This window comes from Zalophus californianus, chromosome 1 (assembly GCF_009762305.2).
Source record: "Zalophus californianus isolate mZalCal1 chromosome 1, mZalCal1.pri.v2, whole genome shotgun sequence".
In the NCBI taxonomy this organism is placed as follows: Eukaryota; Metazoa; Chordata; class Mammalia; order Carnivora; family Otariidae; genus Zalophus; species Zalophus californianus.
Genome location: NC_045595.1, coordinates 66729807 through 66749548, shown reverse-complemented (window position 1 = coordinate 66749548; position 19742 = coordinate 66729807). Strand labels below are relative to the sequence as shown.

The following is a 19742-nucleotide window of genomic DNA, read 5'->3' as shown; positions in this document are numbered from 1 at the left end:
TGGTGGAGACCCCAGCCTAGTGTGGGAGGTGGGCACTAATTAAACCCAAACTACTGTAAAATTGATAAATGCATGAATAGGGATAGGGAGTTTGTCACATCTCAGCAACTTAATACAGTCTGTTCTCTTGCTGCACCAGAGTCCCCAGTTCCCTCTGTGTTCTCGAAAAGACTTCCCAAGAGAGCGCAAGCACGTTGGGGTAAGAGTCTGGGGCCTCTGGGAATTATTTAAGATCCTCAGCTTGAGTGCTGAGATGCAGGAGACCGCAGAGAAAACTAACAAGGGGGTAAGAGGAATTAAGAGTCCCTGCCTCCTTCCCAAGCAGGAAGCCGTGGGCGGGCGGGTTGGGGGGTGGTGCTGGCCGGCTCCTCTTCTTGGGTTTGGTAGCCTGCAGTGGGCAGGGTTATAGGGGAAACAGCCCCGGCAATGGCGGACTTTGTTTCAAGATACTGAAAGGGCTATGCAGCACCTGGGTGGCTTAGTCGGTTGAGCTTCTGAGTCTTGGTTTCAGCTTAGATCAAGATCTCAGCGCCTACAGATCTAAACCCCAAGTGGGGATGGTACTCATTTTGGAGTCTAAGATTCTCCCCCTCCCCCTCTCCCCCAGCTCATGCGCTCAGGCTCGCTCTCTCAAATAAGTAAAAATTGTTTAAAGATGATTTATTTGAGAGAGAGAGAGAGAGAGAGAAAGAGGGAGAGAGCACAAACGGAGAGGCGGGGCAGAGGGAGAAGCAGACTCCCCACTGAGCAGGAAGCTGGGCTCGATCCCAGGACCCCGGGATCATGACCTGAGCCAAAGGCAGACGCTCAACCGACTGAGCCACCGAGGCGCCCCAATAAATAAAATCTTAAAAAAAAAACAAAAAACACGAGACTCTGAGAGGACTCTTAAACAAGCAGGACTGAGAGGGTAAAGGTTTCCTGCGCGTCTTTCTGGGCGGGGTTTTGGAAGGGGCTACGGCAGGCGGGGCTTTGAGGGGAAAGATTCGCCATCAAAACAAGAGCTCTGCTTTAAGTGGTTTGATTAGAAGCAGGGGGCGGGACCTGAGGTGTAGCCACCCCTTCTGGTTGGCTGAGGTGGGAGGTGGGCGAGACTTCGGGGCGGGGCTCTGAGCAGAGTTAAAGCGCCAGGGCATTGTGGGTTCCGCGCCTGCGCGGGCGGAGGTCTGTGTTGCGTCTACGCCGCTCCAGGCGGAGTGGTGGGTGGAGGGTCTACTGGGCCGTGTCACGCGATGCGGAGGCTGCAGGTGGTGCTAGGCCACCTGACGGGCCACCCCCATTCTGGGGGGATGCCGGAGCCGCAGGCCGCGCCGTGCTTGAGCGGCGCTCCGCGGGTGTCGGCCGACGACGTGGTGGTGGTGCACGGGCGGCGCACGGCCATTGGCCGAGGGGGCCGCGGCGGCTTCAAGGTGAGGCCCCTGGGACCCGGCGCCGGATAGGAGACGGCGGGCCTGAGCGGGCTGGGGTCTGGGCCCTCGGCGCCAAAGGTGCCTCCGCGCCCGAGCTGTGACCTGTGTGTCTCTCGGGTGGGGTGGGGGAGCGGAGGTCCCGGGACCCCCGTGCACTGCTGGCGGGGGATCACCGTGGCCGCGCCTCCCGCTGCAGGACACCACCCCTGACGAGCTTCTCTCGGCCGTCATGACCGCGGTTCTCCGGGACGTGAAGCTGAGCCCGGCCCAGCTGGGGGATATCTGCGTGGGTGAGCACACTGCCCAGGCCCTGGGCTTGGTCCTCCTCCCGCTCCATCCGGCCAAAGCCGTCCTCAAACACTTCCTCACCCTCCAGGCATCTTCCAGGTGCTTTCACTGAGGGAAATGTCAAGGGACTCCATGCAGTGCACGGAGGCTAAGGCTAGGTCCTACCCTTCCCTCCTGCCTCCAGGCACTTTCTGCCCCCTCCCCAACTGCGTTCTGCCTGTGAAGTATGATGGAAAGCAGCGATCTCCATGCCGTTCTAACACCCAAGCACAGGAGTTTGCGGACACCGTAGGAGACAGGGGTCAAGGTTCTCAAACCCATCCTGCCTGTGCCACCACAGGACAGAAGGACCATCAAAAACCATGTAGTTCAGCCACTCGCCCTCACAGATGGAGACAATAGGTCCTGGGAAATTTGCTGCAGAGATTGGACCTGAATCAGGGCCCCTTGACATTCAGTCCAACCCTTTACCTCCAACCCTACTCCTCTAGCCTGGAAACAACAGAACAGGGCCAGACTCCTGTCAAGTAGGGGCCATCCTTAGGTGGGGAACCACTGTTCCACGTCTGAAATGCCAGCAGGGTTTGGCTGAGGACACTCAGGTGTGTGTTTTCAGAAATTCATTTTCCTGACAAGACCAGTTCGTTTGACTGCAAGCTTTGCGCTACAGTCTTCTTTCCATCTTTCCTTTAAAGGCAGGCAGCGTTCCTGCCCTCTGTGCATTGATTTGGGAAAGGAGGGTGCAGGTCAAGGGAGCTTGCAACGCCTGGGGACTGGGTTTAATTGTATGACCGGGGCGAGCTGCTGTATGACGGGCTCCTTCAAATTCCAGAGCTCCAAGGGAGGCTGCTGGGAGCTTGAAGAAAGATCTGGAATGTCCCCTTTCTACTATTCACAACTGTACCTTAGTGTCTAGAACACTATCTGGCACTGAATAAAGGTTTGTTGTCCACAGGAAATGTGCTTCAGCCGGGGGCCGGAGCAATCATGGCCCGAATCGCTCAGTTTCTGAGGTAAACTTCTCTAATTCTAGCTGTGTGTTGGCCGGTTTGACTCGAGCAGACCTCAGGCACCAGGGAACTCGGCTTATGAGTGGAAGAGGATCAGGTTGGACGCCAGACCTGGATGCAGCCAGGGTCCTTGGCACCCTGCTTTTGTGGACACTACCTTTCCCCTACTTTGGCATTGTCTTTTTTTTCTTTTCTTTTCTTTTCTTTTTTTTTCTTTTTCTTTTTCTTTCTCTTTTCTCTTTTCTTTTCTTTCACCTCTATGCCCAGTGTGGGGCTTGAACTCAGGACCCCAAGATCAAGAGTTGCATGCTCTACCAATTGAGCCAGCCAGGTGCCCTTGCCCTACTTTGAAGGAAGGTTGCATTATCGACGCTGAACCAGGACCAACAGGACTTTTGAGACTAGAGCAAAAGCTCTCTGTGGCCTGATGATTTAGCTAAAGTCAGCTTGTTGTTTTGTCTTTGTAAGTGTGGACTCTGTCCTTTTTTTGCCAGGTAACCAGAAAGGCATACTGAAGAGTGACTTTGAGCTTTTTAAAGCTAGTTGAGCAAGCTGAGACTTTCAAGGCATAGCACATCAGCTGAGACTTGGCGATGTGGCAGAACCCTGGGGTGAGGGGTAGCGCAGGAGGGGCCCTGGGAAACTTGCCCCTCACCACTTGCTGTCCCAAGACAAGGGAGGAGTGCTTAAATTATTGTCATGTGTAGATTTAAGAACCACTTAAATTTGCACTCCCTACTACCTGGAAAAGAAATAATAGGAACCTTAGCCAGTGAAGGAACAGGAAAATTGACAAAACCTCTAGGGCCTAGGATAGGTTTGGACTGCTTAGCGTGGAGTTCAAGGATTCCCTCTATCTGACTCCGGACTTACCATCCAGCCTTATCTCCCAGCTATTCATTTGCCTTGACTTTTCCTCTTTTTTTTTTTTAAGATTTTTATTTATTTATTTAACAGAGAGACAGCGAGAGAGGGAACACAAGCAGGGGTAGTGGGAGTGGGAGAGGGAGAAGCAGGCTCCCCACGGAGCAGGGAGCCCCGATGTAGGGCTTGATCCCAGGACCCTGGGATCATGACCTGAGCTGAAGGCAGACGCTTAACGACTGAGCCACCCAGGCGCCTCTTGACTTTTCCTCTTTCAGCCCGCCTGTCTGCCCACTGTCTTCCCTGGGCTGGTCATTCTGTCCCCTTGGAGTGCTCTCCCTACCTCCTCTCTCTGCACTGTTATTTCAGTCTCTGCTAGCTGATTCATTTTCTTTGTGTTGGTCAGCCATCCTCTAGGGCATGTCAGTATTCCTCAGGTGGTGCTTTGTATTGAGCAGGTGTTTAGTGAACAGCTGGTAGATTGGGTGAAGAGGTGGTAACTAGGTAGTAACTAGCTGGTAAGGAATTAGGAGACCTGGGAAGGGTTACATAGGCTGCATGGGCCTAGGAGGCTACCCACCTGAGAGGCTCTCAGCAGAGCCTGGCCTGGGCACTAGCTCACAGGTTGCTGACCCTGGCTGCACACCAGAGCATCACCAGAGCACAGTCACCCCCTGAAGTTCTGAGTCCATGGGTCTGAGGCGGGCCTGGAGATTTTCCCAGGGTTTAGTACCCTTGGTCAGGGCAGGTTACATCAGGAGGGACAGCCCCATCAGCTTCTAGGACTGGGAGCAGTGTGGAAACCTAGGGGAACACACCCAAACAAGGGATGTTAGAATGCTTGGTACCCATCAAGGGTTCTTTGTCCAGCTGGGAACAGACCTTCCAGAGAGACTGGGAACATAAAGGGTTAGGTATATAGTTACTGGTAAGGCTGATGGTTTCTGGCCTCATGCTTGAGACATTCATTCATTTTTTTATTTTATTTTATTTGCCCTGGTTCTCTGTCCCAGCAACAGATCCTGTTCTCTATTTGTTTGGAGGAAATGGATATATAGTTTTCCTTTTTTTTTTTTTAATCTTCAAAGGGAGAGAAAGAAGGATCCCTGTAGCCCAACCAGTTTTCCTTGCCTTTGGGTTGTTCTTGACCTTGGTTGAGGAGAATCACAGGAGGAAAGAGCATGTGTTTGTGGGGCCCTAGGGAGCAAGTACCTGCAGAGATGGGGTCTGCCCAGTATGGATCTGGCCTGGAGTGGCGACAGGGCTGTTGGTTTGTTCCCCTGGTTTTGCACCCCTTGATGGGACAGTCCTACTGACCAGGAGCATAGGCCTGCTTTCCTTGAGAGCCTGGCAGAGGAGAGCGGGCTGATTGTGGTTTCCCTTTCTGTTTTAGTGACATCCCAGAGACCGTGCCTTTATCCACTGTCAATAGACAGTGTTCATCGGGGCTCCAAGCAGTGGCCAACATTGCTGGTAAGTTGTGATGGGGTGGGTGCCCCCTGCTACAGCCTGGCCTTGGTCCTGGCTCCTTGGGTTTGGGTCAGCAAGGTCACTGTCTTTTGGGCAGGCAATAGGGATTTCTGAGAGGACTCTCTGGGAGAGCCCCTTGCCACTGCACCCAGCCATTTTAGACACCTGGGTCTTACCATCTCTGAGGCTGGGGCTGAGTCACATTTAGAGACCAGGTGGGGAAGAGGCTCCTCTGTTTCCAGAACAGATGGACTCTGATAAAAGAATGTTTATGAAATGCTTTTGTTGCAGGTGGCATCAGAAATGGGTCTTATGACATTGGCATGGCTTGTGGGTAAGAATTTCTTTCTGCCAGAGCTTACTAATCAACTTCTAATAATGAAACTAATTTTCACGTCCTGAGTTCTCAGAGGCCACGACTGCAGGACTCTCCCCTGGCCCTTTTAGGCAGATGGCTGGGAGTAGGTTCCTACAAATTCAGCTTAGAAGTAAGGCCCCAGCTCTGGGTGCTCAGGAATTGCTCACACCTCTCAGCACTAGTGGGAAAAGGGAACTGACTTTTAAAAGCTTGCTTTCTTGGAAATTTGTCAGACTGGAAAATGCAAGTATTTTGAGAAAGTATAGCCCTTGGGTTTCTTTGTGTGGCCCTTGTTGATTTATGATGCTATTGAGAGAGATGTTGCGGTTTTGGTTCCCTAAAGCCAGTAGCAGTTGCCTACTATATGACTAGTCGTTCATTTTATGAGGCTGTCAGTCCCCTTGACTCCCTCCTTGGTACCAAGGTAGAAACTTGCAGCTGCCTGCCGGCTCCGAGGAGCATGGTCAGATCTGCGGTGGTTTGGTCACTGTCAGCTGCGGCTGTGTCTTTGGCTGTAGCACCTGGAGCCACAGAAGGCATACTAGGCAGTGCCTCCAGGGAGGGGAAGGGCCCTGGGGCCCAGTCTGGGGTAGGCATCTGGTATGGAGAGGCAGGCAAAGCCAGGGCTCTGGTGGGCTCTGGAAGGCGAGCAGCCCCAGGACTTTGACACATTCTCTCTTGCATTTCCTCTTTGTAGCATTTGATTGGAGTGTTGTTGGGCCGCCTCGGGGCTGTGCTGCCTGGCACTGGTTGTCTGCGCTTGTAAATAAAGCCAGAGACCACACTGTAGAGCCTTCGGCCAGGCAAGGGCCACTGCCAGTCTGTCCTTTGATTTCTTTCATGGTCCTCTATCTTACTGGGGGAGGGACAGGTGTGGGTAACTTGAGGAGAAGGTTGGAGTCTTCATGAGTTCTTTAGAGGCCATCCCAGGCAGGTTAAAGACTATGTTTCTAGAGTATTGAGGGTCTGGGCCAAGATTGTCCCCCATAGGCTTTGATCATGCCCAGGGCATCCTGGTTGAGAATGGGCTCTGGGGCCAGACACCTAAATTTGGATCCCTGCCGAGTGACTGTGGACAAGTTACTCAGCTCTCTGGGCCTCAGTGTCCTCGTCTATAAAATGGGGATAACTACCTCAGTTCTGTTGAAGTTGATAATATTAAATACAGTAATAACAGGACCACTCTGGGACATATGTCATGTGACTGATGTTGAAAGCTTTCTAATATCTGAAAAGATTATCAAATAGCACAGGGCATGTGAAAAGCATTCGAAGTTACATGTTACCCCTTGAGGCCCTATGTACCTGCATCTCCATGAGGGCCTTTTTTTCTAAGCTTTATTTATTTGAGAGAGAGAAAGCATGCGTGCCCGAGCCAGGGGCTAGGGGGGCAGAGGGAGAGCGAGAGAGAAACCCAAGCAGACTCTGCACTGAGCTTGGTGCTGGACTTGGGGCTCGATCTCACGACCCTGAGATCAGACCTGAGCCAAGACCAAGAGTTGGACGCTTAACCGACTCCACCACCCAGGTCCCGTCCCCCACCCCCAGCCCTTGTAGGCCTGTTTGACCGGTCTAAACTGAGATCTTGCCTTCCTCTGAGCTCCTAGCACCTCCTGGTCAGTGCAGGTCAGAGGCCCTTTGATCGGTGGCTTTTAGAATACTTGGCTCTTCTGCCCTCTGAACCTGTGGCGCCTGAGGGCGCAGCCCGGCTGCCTGGTCGTGGCCTGCACTAGGCGGCTTTCCTTGGGAGCTGTGGACTGGCCGGCTGCGGGAGCATCTGTGTTACAGGGAAGCGTAGCCTGCCTGGGGGTGTGGGCCATGCAGCGCTCTGCCTTGCTGGCCAGGGCCCTGCCCGGGGTTCCCAGGGCCCCCTGGCTATTTCCCAGCACTTCCCAGAGCCATAGCTATCCCTGGAGGGGTCCTGAGAGTGACCACCTCCTCTGCTGCCTCCTCAGGGTGGAGTCCATGTCCCTGGCTGACAGGGGAAACCCGGGAAATATCACTTCGCGCTTGGTGGAGAAGGAGAAGGCCAGAGATTGCCTGATTCCTATGGGGTGAGTGTGCCCCCTCAGCTCCCTTCGTGGCCTGCAGCAGGCGCACACAGACTTGGATCATCTGGTGGCCTCCTGCCTTCGGGCTTGTTCTGCTTTGCTGGGCCATGGGGATGGGACTTGCTGCCCCTGACTTCCCATTCCTGAGGCCTCCAGGGCCTCTGTGCCTCTGGGTTTCCAGTCATGGCCCAGCCTGTCACTCCCACCCTGAGGGGCCAGTCACACCAGGAACGATGGCAGCTGCATGCCAAAGTCTTGGAGGCCTAGGACCTTCCAGTGGAAGGGCTTTGAGTTGGAACACACTGGTGAGGGGGCTTGGGTCCTGTCAGATGCAACATCACAGTGCCTTGCATTTGCTCGGCACCTTAGCTCTGCAGCCAACGTCGCTGAGCCTCTGGGCCATCCCCCCCAGGTTCGTAAGCAGGGAGTCATGGCTCCCCTGAAGGTGAGATTTGAGGCTCAAGACAGGGCTAGTGCCCTGGCTGCATCCACATCCAGTGACCCCACCTCCCAGGGAAGTCCCTAAAGCTAGAAGCCCAGGTGGGAAGGTCCAGCTGCGGCTGTGGGTCCCCAGGGTGAGGGCTGGCTCTGGTCACAGTGAGCAGGAAGCCTGGAGGGGTGGGGCTTTCTCCCCCGCGCCCGAGAGCAGCTTTCCTCAAGGCATAGGAGAAGCTGGTGAAGGGTAACCCGTTCGTGTCCCCACCTGTTCCCTCATCTGCCCCTCTGCTGGGCTGGCCTTTCTGGTGTACAAGCTTCTTGGGGTCCGGCCAGCCCTGCTGCCTCCCTCCCTATGCCCCCACACTCCACCCAGAGTCATCTTCTGTCTCCATGGCGTGGCCCGGCCCTCCTGTCCTCCCCTGCCTACTGCCGCAGGGACCCAGAGTTGCAAGCAGAGCTCTGCGGCCCGGCCCAGGCCCCCAGGCTGCTGGGCACGTCCCCACGGTGTGCTGGTTTTGTTTTAGGATAACTTCGGAGAACGTAGCTGAGCAGTTCGGCATTTCGCGGGAGAAGCAGGATACATTTGCCCTGGCTTCCCAGCAGAAGTGAGTGCTGTTTGGGATGGGGAGTGCATAAGGGGCTAGAGAGTGAGGTTTTGAGGCTAGGTTAAGTGGCCTCAGGTGGAGCTGCCCTTTGGCTACAGCTGGGCAGCGAGTGGTTTCCAAGCCTAGTACCTGCCAGGAGGGAGAGGTGGGCAGGGACCAGGACGTGCTGGAAGTGCGTTGGTAGCTCTTCTGTGTCCTTTTACTGTCTACTCACCCTGAGTCTCTCCCTAGCTGGGCTTCAGTTTCCCCATCTATTCATCAGGAGTGTTAACGAGGGCCAGGACTCTGCTCTGATTGTCTGTGGTTTGGTGATTCGACATGGCAGCCATAGGCTTCTCTAGATAGCCTGGGTTATAGGGCCTGCACTGCTGGGGACCCTGGCATCCCAGCTTCTGGACCACTCCTGGGTCTGGGGTAGCATCAGAAGACCCCCAGGAGCTCAGGCCTCTGGGCAGGGGCAGGCTGAGGTCGACAAGCCCCAGGTGCCCAGAGGTGACAGCAAAAGAAGGGAGTGGGCTTCTCTGAGGCAGTGGTTCATAGGCACTTGGGGTCAAGGAAGCATTTGGAAACTTGGTGAAAACTGTGGAATCTTCCCCAGGGGAAACCCCTGGTCGCTGATATCTTGCATATGATCGCAAGGATCACCCTAAAAACACTTTGTGCTTTTGTACTGTTTAAATACTAAGATTCATTACATAGTTTAGTGTATGTCATTTTAAATGTGTGGAAACTGGGGAACAGATGAAATTGAGCCATTGGGATAGAAGAGCCAAGTTGGTAGAACCCAGCACAAATATTCCTGGGGCTCTGTCTTCAGTTTGGCCCAGAGAACCGAGCAGGCTCAGTCCCTCTTGGGTGAAGGGCTCAAAGGGGGAGGCACCACATCTAAACCTCCCCTTGCCCTTCAAGGTTGGGATTGGCCAGGATCTGAAGATAGGAGGCTGATGGCAAAGAAGGCCCCATAAGGCCTCAGGCCTCCCACTCCCAGGCTGGGGAAGAGGGGCCCTCAGCTCCCCTGAGGCGAGCGTGTCCCCATGTTTAGCAGCCTGAGCTTGTCTGCCCCAGTGGGCAGGGGTGGTAGAGGCAGTGGGAGAGACCCCTGGAAGGAAGGGACCCCTGGGAGGAAGGGACCCCAAGGGAGCCTGAGCCTGGCTGTCCATGGTGCTGGCAGGGCAGCCAGAGCCCAGAGCAAGGGCTGTTTCCAAGCTGAGATTGTGCCTGTGACCACCACGGTCCAAGATGACAAGGGCACCGAGAGGAGCATCACCGTGGCCCAGGATGAGGGTATCCGCCCCAACACCACCATGGAGGGCCTGGCCAAACTGAAGCCTGCCTTCAAGAAGGGCGGCTCTACCACGGCTGGTGAGACTGGGCTAGGGGAGGGCCAGGAGGGGCAGTGTCCATGCGGGCTGTTCTCTGGGAGCCTGGAGCCCCCAGGCAAGGTGTGCAGGTGGAGCTCCTCCGCCCTGCCCTGATGCGTCCTAACCCGCACGATTTGCCTCTAGGAAATTCTAGTCAGGTGAGTGATGGGGCAGCTGCCCTCCTACTGGCCCGGAGGTCCAAGGCAGAAGAGTTGGGCCTTCCCATCCTTGGGGTCCTGAGGTCCTATGCGGTGGTTGGAGTCCCACCTGACATCATGGGCATTGGACCTGCCTATGCCATCCCTGTAGCTTTGCAAAAAGCAGGTAAGGTGGTTCCTTCGCAATCTGCATCTGTGTCCCACCCCTGCCTGTCGTGCTGGTGCTGGTGTGGGGGGTGGTCACGTGAGTGCTGCAGAGTGAAGGTGGGTCAGGCCAGCCCCTGTACCCCAAGCCCTTCCTGACCTCACAGCTGGGGACCCACCTGCCCATGTGGATTAGACACACCAAGCAGCCTTTAGGCCATGCCTGGGATGGGGACACTGGGTCAGCTCAGGTCTTTTCCCCCGACCCAAAGGGCTGACGGTGAATGACGTGGACATCTTTGAGATCAATGAGGCCTTTGCAAGCCAGGTGAGCCTTCCTTTCTCAGTGTTGCCTGGGCCTTGGATAGCCAAGTTGGAGCCAGTGGGCATTGGGTACAGGGGTTGGGGAGGGAACTGTAGCTGATGCTCTGCCTCCTTCCAGGCCGTCTACTGTGTGGAGAAGCTAGGACTCCCCGCCGAAAAGGTGAACCCTCTGGGGGGTGCAGTGGCCCTGGGCCACCCATTGGGCTGCACCGGAGCTCGACAGGTCATCACACTCCTCAATGAACTGAAGCGCCGTGGGAAGAGGTAATCAGCTGGGGTACTGAGGGGCAGGCATACATGCACACACACTCTGAATGGAGGACACAGGGCCGTGACCCCCGTTTTCCCTGGGGGCCAGCGGGAAGAGCACCCTGGCTTCCAGCAAGTACCTGCCACCGTGTGTGTTGGCTCAAGTGGGCAGTCTGGGGAGAGCTCAGTGGTGAGGCCTTGGCCCTTGGTGCCTTCGCCCAGCCAACATAATCTTGCTTCCCCAGGGCATACGGGGTAGTGTCCATGTGCATCGGGACCGGGATGGGAGCCGCTGCTGTCTTTGAATACCCCGGAAACTAAGGAAGGTCCCACCTAGTTCTGCCCTGGTGGTGGTGGTGGAGGCGGCACCGTGATGAACGTGAGCACTGGTGACACAGTATGGGCCTGCCTTCTGCCAGGTCACCCAGGCCACCGTGTGGGTCCTGGAGGTGAGGAGTGCAGCGGACAATAAATATGTATTCTCATCTTGGTGGCTGTGGTGTTTCCCAAGGGCCAGTTCTGGCCGTCAGGGGTCTTGCCTCTAGCCCAGCTGTGTGCTGAGGGCACTGCCCTCCCAGGGAGTCCCTTCCCTCCCCGGAGCTGCTTGGGGGGTCCTCCGGCGTGCACCCCTGCCCAGCAAACCTGGTCCTTAGCTCTAGGTCATGGTTTATTTGCAAAGCTGGGGGGCTGAGGGTAGAGCCTCAGAGCTGGTGGGGTGACACATATTTCTCGTCATAAGAGCCTTGGCCCCGGAGCCGCAGGGTGCAGGCCTTCTCACCAAGCACACCTTCCACCACCAGCGTGGACGCATACAGCTCACTGCTCCTGTGGGGTTGGGGGCGGTCACCTATTGGGGTTAGGAAGGGGGCTCTGGACTGTGGGCAAGGCTGGGAGAGGCTAGTACCTGGCAGTGAAGAAAACCTGGAGGGTGATGGTATTTGGGGGGGCATTGACCAGTCGTGCCTCCAGCAGCCCACTGTTTGGAGATACCCTGAAGGCCACAGGGTCTTTGTCCGGCTCCTGCTGGCCTGCACCGAGGGAAGGGAGCACGCTCGAGCATAGGCAGCCCCGTGCGCCGCCCTGGCGAGTCCCTGCCCCGCCGCTCAGGTGCGCACCTCTGGTCCGGCCCGGTGCCACGGGGCGAGGCACCCTGGGGTCACATGGGATTTGGGAACCGACCATCTGTGGCAACCCCCAGGTGGTGCCGGCCTGCGGGGGAAGTGGTGCGCAGGTACCACCTACCCATCAGCACAGCCCAGTAGCTCCGACAGCCGCTCAGGTTCATGAGGTAGACCTCCCGGACCTGTCCCTGGTTCACAAAGCAGGTCCCGAAGTCCACCCAGCTGGTGGAGAGCTGCAGCTCGGGCACGGCCACCGTGGCCCTCAGGGGCACCACCTAGGGGCACAGAGCCTGCAGTGTGGGGCCCTCGTGCCCTCCTGCTGACCCCAAGTCCCGAAGCTTCGGAGGAACACATGGGCAGCACCACAGCGAGTGGTAGGGGGCTGGCGCCGGCCTCTAAAACCACGGCCGGTGGGGGTCTGCGCCGGTAAAGGCTCCCAAAGACGCCATCTGCTCTCCCTCCGCCGCCCCTCCCCCTGCCCTGATCAAGCTCGGTGGTTTCTGCTCCCTGGTCAGGCTGCCCTCCCCCTCCTCCCCCAGCCCCTGGGGTCCCAAGGCCCAGCCCTCTGCCCCTCCTGGGCTCTGGGCCATCTCACCTCTTCCCTTGGCCTCAGGCCCCACCTGTGTGCGGACCCGTCCTCGCTCCTGGAGGTCCCCCCACAACAGCCTCAGGCACCGCCATACACACCTCATCAGCTCAGCCTTCCCGCCCCTGGGCCCCAGCAGCTGCCCAAGGACCAAGCTGGAGGACCTGCCTGGTCACAAACGGATTCTTCCTTACGGCCTCCCTGGAATCCAGCCCTTAGGCTATTCCTTTCTGTTCCTCACCTGTACCTTCCAGCTGGGAGGCTTCACGTGCCGCGCACCTCCTCCAGGAAGCCTTCCCTATTTCCCACCCCACGGCCCCTCACCTGGTTCTGAGCTGAGCTGGGTAAGGAAGGATGACCCTCATTTCTCCACGTGTGTCCTCAGGGACAGGCCTCTTCCAGGGCAGACCGGGCCCTCAGGGCGAGGCCTGGGGCTCCTCTGATTTCGGAAGGCCGGGTCGGGGTCTGCCCTCCTCTGACCCACGGGAACAGAGTCTGGCCCGTTTCTGCCCTCTCCGACATGGGGCAGGCCTGGGACTCACCTGAGTGGTCTGGTTGGCGTACTCCAGGAGCAGGTTCTGAGTAAACACCATCTCTTTCTCCCCACTGGCGCGCTGCCGGATGTCCACTCCGGGCAGCATCTGGTCAGCCGGGAGCCTCTGATAGGAGAGCAGCTCCAGGGACAGCGAGAAGGACACGTTCACCTGAGCAGATGTGAACAAGCCTGTCACCTGAGGCTGCCGAAGGCCAGCGGCGGCTTCCCCACCTGGAGCTCCGTCGTCCTTCCCTCCGCGGCCCCCACTGCCCGGCAAGGCCCCAGCTCGGCTCCTGCCCACACGCAGCCTGTGGGGCCAGCCCAGGCTGAGCCGGCCCGGCCCGGCCCCCGCAGCCTGTGCGGTGCATTCGGTCCACAGACACGGCGCCCCGCTCTGTGTTAGTGCTGGGGACAGGGCCCTGCCTGCCCTCAGGAGCTGAGGACCTCGAGGGGGAGACTACAAGCAAACCGCCCTTTACCCCTTGGCATGAACAGGGCCGCGGGTGTGGGGTGAGAGTGGGGAGACACGGAGACTGAGGATGGGCAACAACAGGATGTGGGGGCTGGCTGGTCAGGGGGGGCGGGGAGGAGGATGCCAGGGCTCTGCTTGGGCACAGGGTCGGGGGCAGTGGTATTTGCTGAGATCAAATGCTCCCAGCGGGAGTGGAGGCACAGGTGTGGGCAGGACTGGGTGCCGAGGACAATGGAGAACTGAGTTGGGGCTAGAATCCTGCTCAGGACCAGATGCCCGGGTTCCGTCAGCACATGGAGGGTGCGAGGTAGTACTGTTAGGAAATGTCCTCTCTCCAAGAGCCCTGGGGCTCCCTGAGGCATTTTAAAGGGACCTTTACTTGGCGACAGCCTGTGGTTTCATGGGTGCCCTGGTGGAACAGGACCTCTGGCTGTGCTTCGGGGCTGCCCCTCAGTTTACCTCTGAAGAAGGGAGCAAAGGCGAAGTGAGCCCAGGGGGCCCCGCCCTTCTGTCTTCCATAGCTGTTTCGCCCCCCACGGTGAGGTCCCTGGGGGAGTGTGGCACCTAGCACGGCACCTAGCCCGCGGCAGGCACTCGGTACACCCACACCAAAGTGCAGCCTGGAAGAGCGGACGGGCCCGCCCACTGAGGCTGCGGGAGCGGACGCCATGAGGGTGTGCGGTGTCTGGACACCAATGTGTACCAGCGCGTGACGGTGGTGTGCACACGTCTGTGCACACGTGTGCGTGTGTGTGAGGGGAGGGTGACCCCTGGCCCGGGTGACCGCCTGCAGAGCCCCCACTGACCAGCATGTTCTCCTGAGGGTGGAGCACCAGCTGCTTGCCGCCGGTGGCCTGCTCTTCCTCACGCCCCCGTTCTTGGCCAGGAGCTCGGCGGCTGCAGCTGGCCCCTTCTTGAGAAACAGAGAAGGGCCTGGAGACCAGGAGCCGGAAGTACTGTGGGATTTCGGTGGTGTTGCTCAGCTTCAGGTGGTGGGTGGTCAGCAGCTCACTCAGCACCTGGGTGGCCACAGGGGTGGCGGAGGCCGGGGATGCATCTCTTCCCCTCCTGGATCCCATGGCTCTGGGGTGGAGGCACTTCGGGGGCAGGAGGACCCGGACTGTAGGAGGGCTCACGGCCATATCTGAGGTCTGGGGAGACCGGCAGGGCCCGGGGGTGGGGGTGGAGGTGGGAGACGGCACACTCACCCCAGTACAGGGCCACTCCGGGATGAGGTCGCTGGCCTGGTGCCGGAACTCCACGCCACCACCGTAGTCCAGCTCCTCCACGCTGAGCCTGCCGGCAAGGAGCATGGCTGAGCCCCAGGGGCCTCCTGGCTGTCCCCCTCCGCTCATCTGGCCCTAGCCAGCCTTTGCCTGGGCTCACCTGCTGGCTTCTCCCGCCCATTGCCATCCTCTTGCTCCCAGAGTGCAGGTGCTCCCCACAGGGGGCTAACGGGAGGCCCCGCCAACTCACTGTGCGGGCCGCACGTAGCTGCACAGGTCCAGTCGCAGGGGTCCCGCGGCGAAGTCCTGCAGGCGACGCCTCCTCCCCGGAAGCTCTCTTTCCACCTGCAGAGCCCAAGCCTCATTGCCGGTGGCCCCTGAGCTGAGGAGGCAGCATGCCCCCCGGGGCAGGCGGGCTCACCTCATCGTCCAAGCTCATGAAGCCCAGGGCGTAGCCAACGCACGCCACCTTGTGCGGGATGCTGGTGCCCAGGCCCGTAGGTGAGAAGGAGATGGAGATGGTGCTGCTGCCCCGTGCAGGAACCACCTGGCACAGACGGCAGCCTCAGTGCCACCCCCTGGCCACCCGCCTGCCAACGCGGCACTCTGCAAGGCAGCTCCCAGCCCCGCTGGACTCACCACCTGCTTGGGGCTGATGCTATACAGGTGGTCGGCGGGCACCCCGTCATGCTCCTGCAGAACGACGGAGATGAGCTTCTGCCGGGCCCTGTCGCTGACACTGCAGCGGTCCTTGGCCTGTCATCAGGGAGTCGCCGGGGCTCACACAGGCTCAAGGCTCACTGGCCCCAACTCAGCAGCCAACCCGCCCTGTCCCTCCACCCCTGCTCACAGCCTGGGCAGCTTCGTGGCTGAAGTCCGACGCGCTGAAGGGGCTTGGGGACCAGAAGGAGCTGCTGCTCTCAGGGGTCTCCGGGCACAAGAGGTCATTCCCAGCTTGGTCCCGCAGCGGGAAAGGTGGCCCATAATACACCAGCAGCTCCACCAGTCGGTCCTCCCTGTCTTCTGGAGTGTAGGTCTCCCAGTCCAGGCGGATGTCTGGGCGAGGGGGGTGAGGGCTGAGGAAGGGGCAGGCCAATCGTCCCTGGACCCCCTCCCCACAACCCCTGCTGCTGCCTAGTCTCCCATTCTCAGGGTGGAGGGGGCCTTGCCTTCTTAATGCCCCTTCCAGGCGGTTCTCATTTTGAGAACAGTCTACAGGCTATATCAGCTGGCTCTATCAGCCCTACCCGCTGGATCCCAGGAGCAGGCCTTCGCATCCAAATGCACCACTCCGGGTACTTGGGGCTCTCTCTCCCTGCCTTCTCCCCTCCATCAGCTCCCACTGCACTCCCTTCCTTCCCTGGCTGGGATAGTCTGGATGCCACCATGTCAACCTCCATCTTGCCAGGATTCTCATCCCCCTTTACCCTCAACCTTCTACCCACCTGGCAAAGCCTAGCGCTGGAGAACTGAACCAACCCTCGGCCCGCTGTCACACCTTCCCTGCTCTCAGACACCTGTGCCACCCCCGGGCACTGGGCTGCTGGCCCCAGCTCACCTCCCCGAAGCCCCCACATCAAGACGGCCCCGAAGTCCCATTGCAACGCCCCCATCTGTTGGCAGGCATCTAAGCCATCCCCCTTCCCTCCCACCTCAGTCCGCCTCCACCCCCTCTCTGGGGGGCCAGCCACGCCCTGTCTCCCCACCTTGAACAGTTTCCCTCTGCCAGATGACCTTTCCAAACCCCCTTCTCTCCCTCCCCAGCACGCTTGTAGGACCCTGTGCACCCTTGCCTCCCCAACTCTGCCCTCAGCCACTCCCCCGCTAACATCTGACTCGTGGCTAGCCCTGCGGGAGACCTGGTGAACAGGCCCACACTCCTGAGCTCGTATTTCTTCAACTTGCTGCCTTGGCACCTGCCCCTTACAGCCACCAAATCCCCCTCACCAAGGCCCCCAGCGACCTCCCCCCACCCCCGCCGAAGTTCAGTAAAGACAGAAATATGCATGTGATGATGAGCCCTGAGGATAAGAAGGGGAACCACCAAAACACAAGAAGGTAGAAGAGAAATTCCAAATTAAATAAAAGGAAAACGGCACAAAGTTACAAAAAGCAAAAGAAAGTAGAAAAATAAAGTCATTAAGTAAGGAAGAAGTACATAGACTGAATTTTGCTATTAAAAGATAATGTCAGGTTTGAGGCGCCTGGGTGGCTCAGTCACTTAGTCTGCCTTCGGCTCAGGTCATGATCCCAGGGTCCTGGGATCGAGCCCCGCATCGGGCTCCCTGCTCGGCGGGAAGCCTGCTGCTCCCTCTCCCACTCTCCCTGCTTGTGTTCCCTCTCTCGCTGTGTCTCTGTCAAAAAATAAATAAAAATCTTAAAAAAAAAAAAAAGATAATGTCAGGTTGGGCTTTTAAAAACCTCAGCTCTCTGTTGTTTACAAAGAAACATATCAGAGTGATAAAGGGTAAAAACGGGGAAGGACAAAGATGAGACTCCGTTCTCAAATGCATCTAACAACACAGCAGCTAAGAAGTGAAACTGCTGGAAACACCAGATTTTCTTTTTAAGCTCTTATTTTTAAGTAATCTCTACACCCAATATGGGCCTCGAACTTAGAACCCCAAGATCAAGAGGCGCGTGCTCTACCGACTGAGCCAGCCAGGTGCCCCTGGAAATGCCAGGAGATCTTGAAAAAGCTGATTAGAGTAGTGAATTCAGTGCCCCTTTCCTAACGGGCCAGACCTGACGGACAGACGGAGCAGGAACCCGAAGCACGGGCACTCCCCCGCTGCATATTCCTCACAGGCACCAAGGAGCTTCAAGTCGGAGCTGCCCGGGCCCCGCCCCTGAAGACTGGCTCAGGCCCTCGTGGCCCAGCCTCGAGATGCCTGAAACCCTGGTCCACCTCCAGCCTGCCAAAGCTCTGCCAGTGGCCCAGACACTCTCCATTCCCAGACGCTTCGCCAGGCCCCGCTGGTTCATCCTTCCTCCTGGACGCAGTCTGGACACGCCACCCATGCGATCCTCCAGCAGGCCCCCTCAATGCACCCAACCTGATGGCTGCACACCCATCAGCACAGGAGCCTCTCGGTAGAGACCCCGCTGTCCTGTTCCCTCTGGATCCCCAGCAGCTTGTACCAGCACCTGGCTATCGCTCAGGTAGTGCTGGCTGAAGGGATGAGAAAAGGTGTCCCCGTCCAGTGTCTGTTCTTATGCACAGGGAACCTGATGAGAGTAGGGCACCTGTGACACTGGGGGGCCCCCAGGGGTGGGCAAGGGCACGTCCTGTCCTCATGCACGGAAGCGGCTATCTCTGACAACCCCCAACCAGCGGATTTCTCCCCATCTTGGCCCTCAGGGGCCTCCCTCAGCAACCACGGGCCACCTGGACTCCTGGGTCCCGGTCATGGACCGTCAGCTTCCCCCAGCCCCGGCGTCCCTCCCAGCCTGGCCCGCCACGTGGCACAGTGTGTCCCGAGAGCCCCAGCTTCTCTCGTGAGCCTCTCACCACAAGGGCTGGAGTTATTCAAGCGAAGGACCCGGGTGACCGTGTCTCCTCCAGAGACCTGGGTGCCGAACCTGGAGGCAGGAGACCGGGCTCATGCAGCACAGGCAGGGCTGCTCACAGAGGGGGCTGGAACTGGGGCCCGGGCGGGGAGGAGGCCTGCAGCGGTCTATCCTGAAGTCACAGGGGCCTCTCGGGCTGGAGGCCTTCTCCGTGCAGTGCCCGGCGAGTGGTGACCCAGGGCTGCTCGGTGCCCCGGTAGCCCCCGCCCTACACCAGCACCTACCGACAGATCCCAGCTGGTGGTGTGTGGGGCCCCAGGTGTGGCACGGACCTCAGGCCACCCTGACTACTTGCTACTTCTCCCCACCCCAAGCCCTCTGAGATGTGCAGACAGCAGCCGTGGCCTTGGAGGCCGCTCTCTTCCAGGGTGGCCCTGTCCTGGGGCTTTCTTGCTGGGTGGCACCAAGTAGCCTTGGGCCCGCTGGAGAGCAACAGGGTCAGCATGGGCAGCCAGGCTGGAGGCCAGAGGGTTTCAAGGGTTAGGGGATAAGGCCGGTGGGGTCACCTGATGACAGGTTCCTTCTGCAGCGGGTCAGTGGTATAATAGGTGGTCCTCCGGGAGCTGATGGGGCAGCCCACCACTGCCATATGCACCGGGATGACTGCTGGTGGCAGGTCTCCCACCTGCAAACGCACATCAATCCTGGGTCCCTCTCGTCCCCTGCTGCCATGGCCTTCCCTGGCTCCCCATTCCCTCTGTTCAAGGCCTTCCCTCCAACAGAACAATGGACATAGTTCACCCCTCCATACTGAACCAGGAACTCCTTGTTGGATCATCTGGTCTTATTTGTCCCTGTACCCTCCACAGTCCAGAGGACCCCACAGGAACCCCATGCACAGCAGGTGCCCCCTTCGGGCCGAATGAGTGAGTGAAGGCCCAATGGGAGAGTGAGTGAATGCACCAAGGCCTAGGTGGCCAGAGTATGGCTCTGGAAGGCTGTTACTGCTTCTCCCTACTCACTGCCCCTCCAGGTCTCGAGTCCTGGCCCAAGTAGGCAGCCAGTCAGATTCCTCTGCCCTCCTCAGTGTGCCCAGCCTCACGGGACCCCGTGGGAAAAGGCATGAAAGATTCTGTCCCCGAGAACCCCTCCTGCGTGAATCACTGTGGTTGCTGTGGGTGTGAATGCCTATCCCAAGCTCAGTGGGCATGGTCTTCCAGCTTGGAGAGCCTTGAGAGGCTGAGGGCCAGGAGCTGGAGGAGGGAGAGCCTGAAGGTGAGGCCGCGCTCAGGCCATCTATCCTCACCGTGCAGATGAGGTTGTCCCAGTACTCGCCCCACATGTCTGCGTAGCCTGTGACGTCGATGCTTAGCTGCTGGCGGGCCCCCAGCACGCCCTGGGAAATGTGGGGAAAGAAGGCGGCTCCTTTGCCATGAGACAGCATGCTTTCCATAAAATCTGGGCAATAACCAGGAATGGGGATTCAGGGCTCCAGGGCAGGAAGGAGGTCCAAACCCTCAGGAGTTAGCAAAGCACGATACCAGATAAGCCACTCCACAGCCG

At 58.4% G+C, this 19742-nt stretch overlaps 2 protein-coding genes across 9 annotated transcripts in view; one reads left to right on the top strand and one right to left on the bottom strand.

Annotated features, from left to right (window-relative positions):
- The first annotated feature begins 1136 nt into the window (after positions 1–1136).
- ACAA1 (acetyl-CoA acyltransferase 1) lies at positions 1137–11215 on the top strand. The gene is made up of 12 exons (XM_027582929.2): positions 1137–1409; positions 1606–1699; positions 2653–2710; positions 4965–5044; positions 5333–5375; positions 7355–7453; positions 8413–8493; positions 9665–9855; positions 9999–10178; positions 10429–10484; positions 10599–10744; positions 10975–11215. Exons 1-12 carry the CDS (start codon positions 1233–1235, stop codon positions 11048–11050), a joined length of 1281 nt encoding a protein of 426 aa, XP_027438730.1. The 5' UTR covers positions 1137–1232; the 3' UTR covers positions 11051–11215.
- DLEC1 (DLEC1 cilia and flagella associated protein) overlaps positions 2727–19742 on the bottom strand; it is an 81486-nt gene continuing 64470 nt past the window's right edge. For 5 of the 8 annotated variants that reach the window (XM_035726778.1, XM_035726781.1, XM_035726787.1 and 2 more), the window contains 13 exons: positions 19486–19637; positions 18746–18864; positions 18181–18251; positions 15520–15725; positions 15309–15425; positions 15091–15216; positions 14920–15014; positions 14652–14739; positions 14250–14462; positions 12979–13140; positions 11972–12125; positions 11634–11757; positions 11307–11554 (listed from right to left, as the gene is read on the bottom strand). In XM_035726778.1, coding sequence (XP_035582671.1) covers positions 11431–11554; positions 11634–11757; positions 11972–12125; positions 12979–13140; positions 14250–14462; positions 14652–14739; positions 14920–15014; positions 15091–15216; positions 15309–15425; positions 15520–15725; positions 18181–18251; positions 18746–18864; positions 19486–19637 — 1751 coding nt within the window. In that variant the 3' untranslated portion in view covers positions 11307–11430. Of the gene's footprint in view, positions 4376–11306; positions 11555–11633; positions 11758–11971; positions 12876–12978; positions 13141–14249; positions 14463–14651; positions 14740–14919; positions 15015–15090; positions 15217–15308; positions 15426–15519; positions 15746–18180; positions 18252–18745; positions 18865–19485; positions 19638–19742 lie in introns of those variants that run through there. The other 3 variants (XM_035726785.1, XM_027582926.2, XM_035726788.1) reach the window with 3 other exon arrangements.

Excerpts from the sequence above, each read along its gene's own strand:
- ACAA1 (XM_027582929.2), top strand. The coding sequence starts at position 1,233 with ATGCGGAGGCTGCAGGTGGTGCTAGGCCACCTGACGGGCCACCCCCAT. Across the intron at positions 7,454-8,412 it reads GATTGCCTGATTCCTATGGG|GATAACTTCGGAGAACGTAG; the intron begins GTGAGTGTGCCC and ends GTTTTGTTTTAG. Across the intron at positions 8,494-9,664 it reads GCCCTGGCTTCCCAGCAGAA|GGCAGCCAGAGCCCAGAGCA; the intron begins GTGAGTGCTGTT and ends TGGTGCTGGCAG.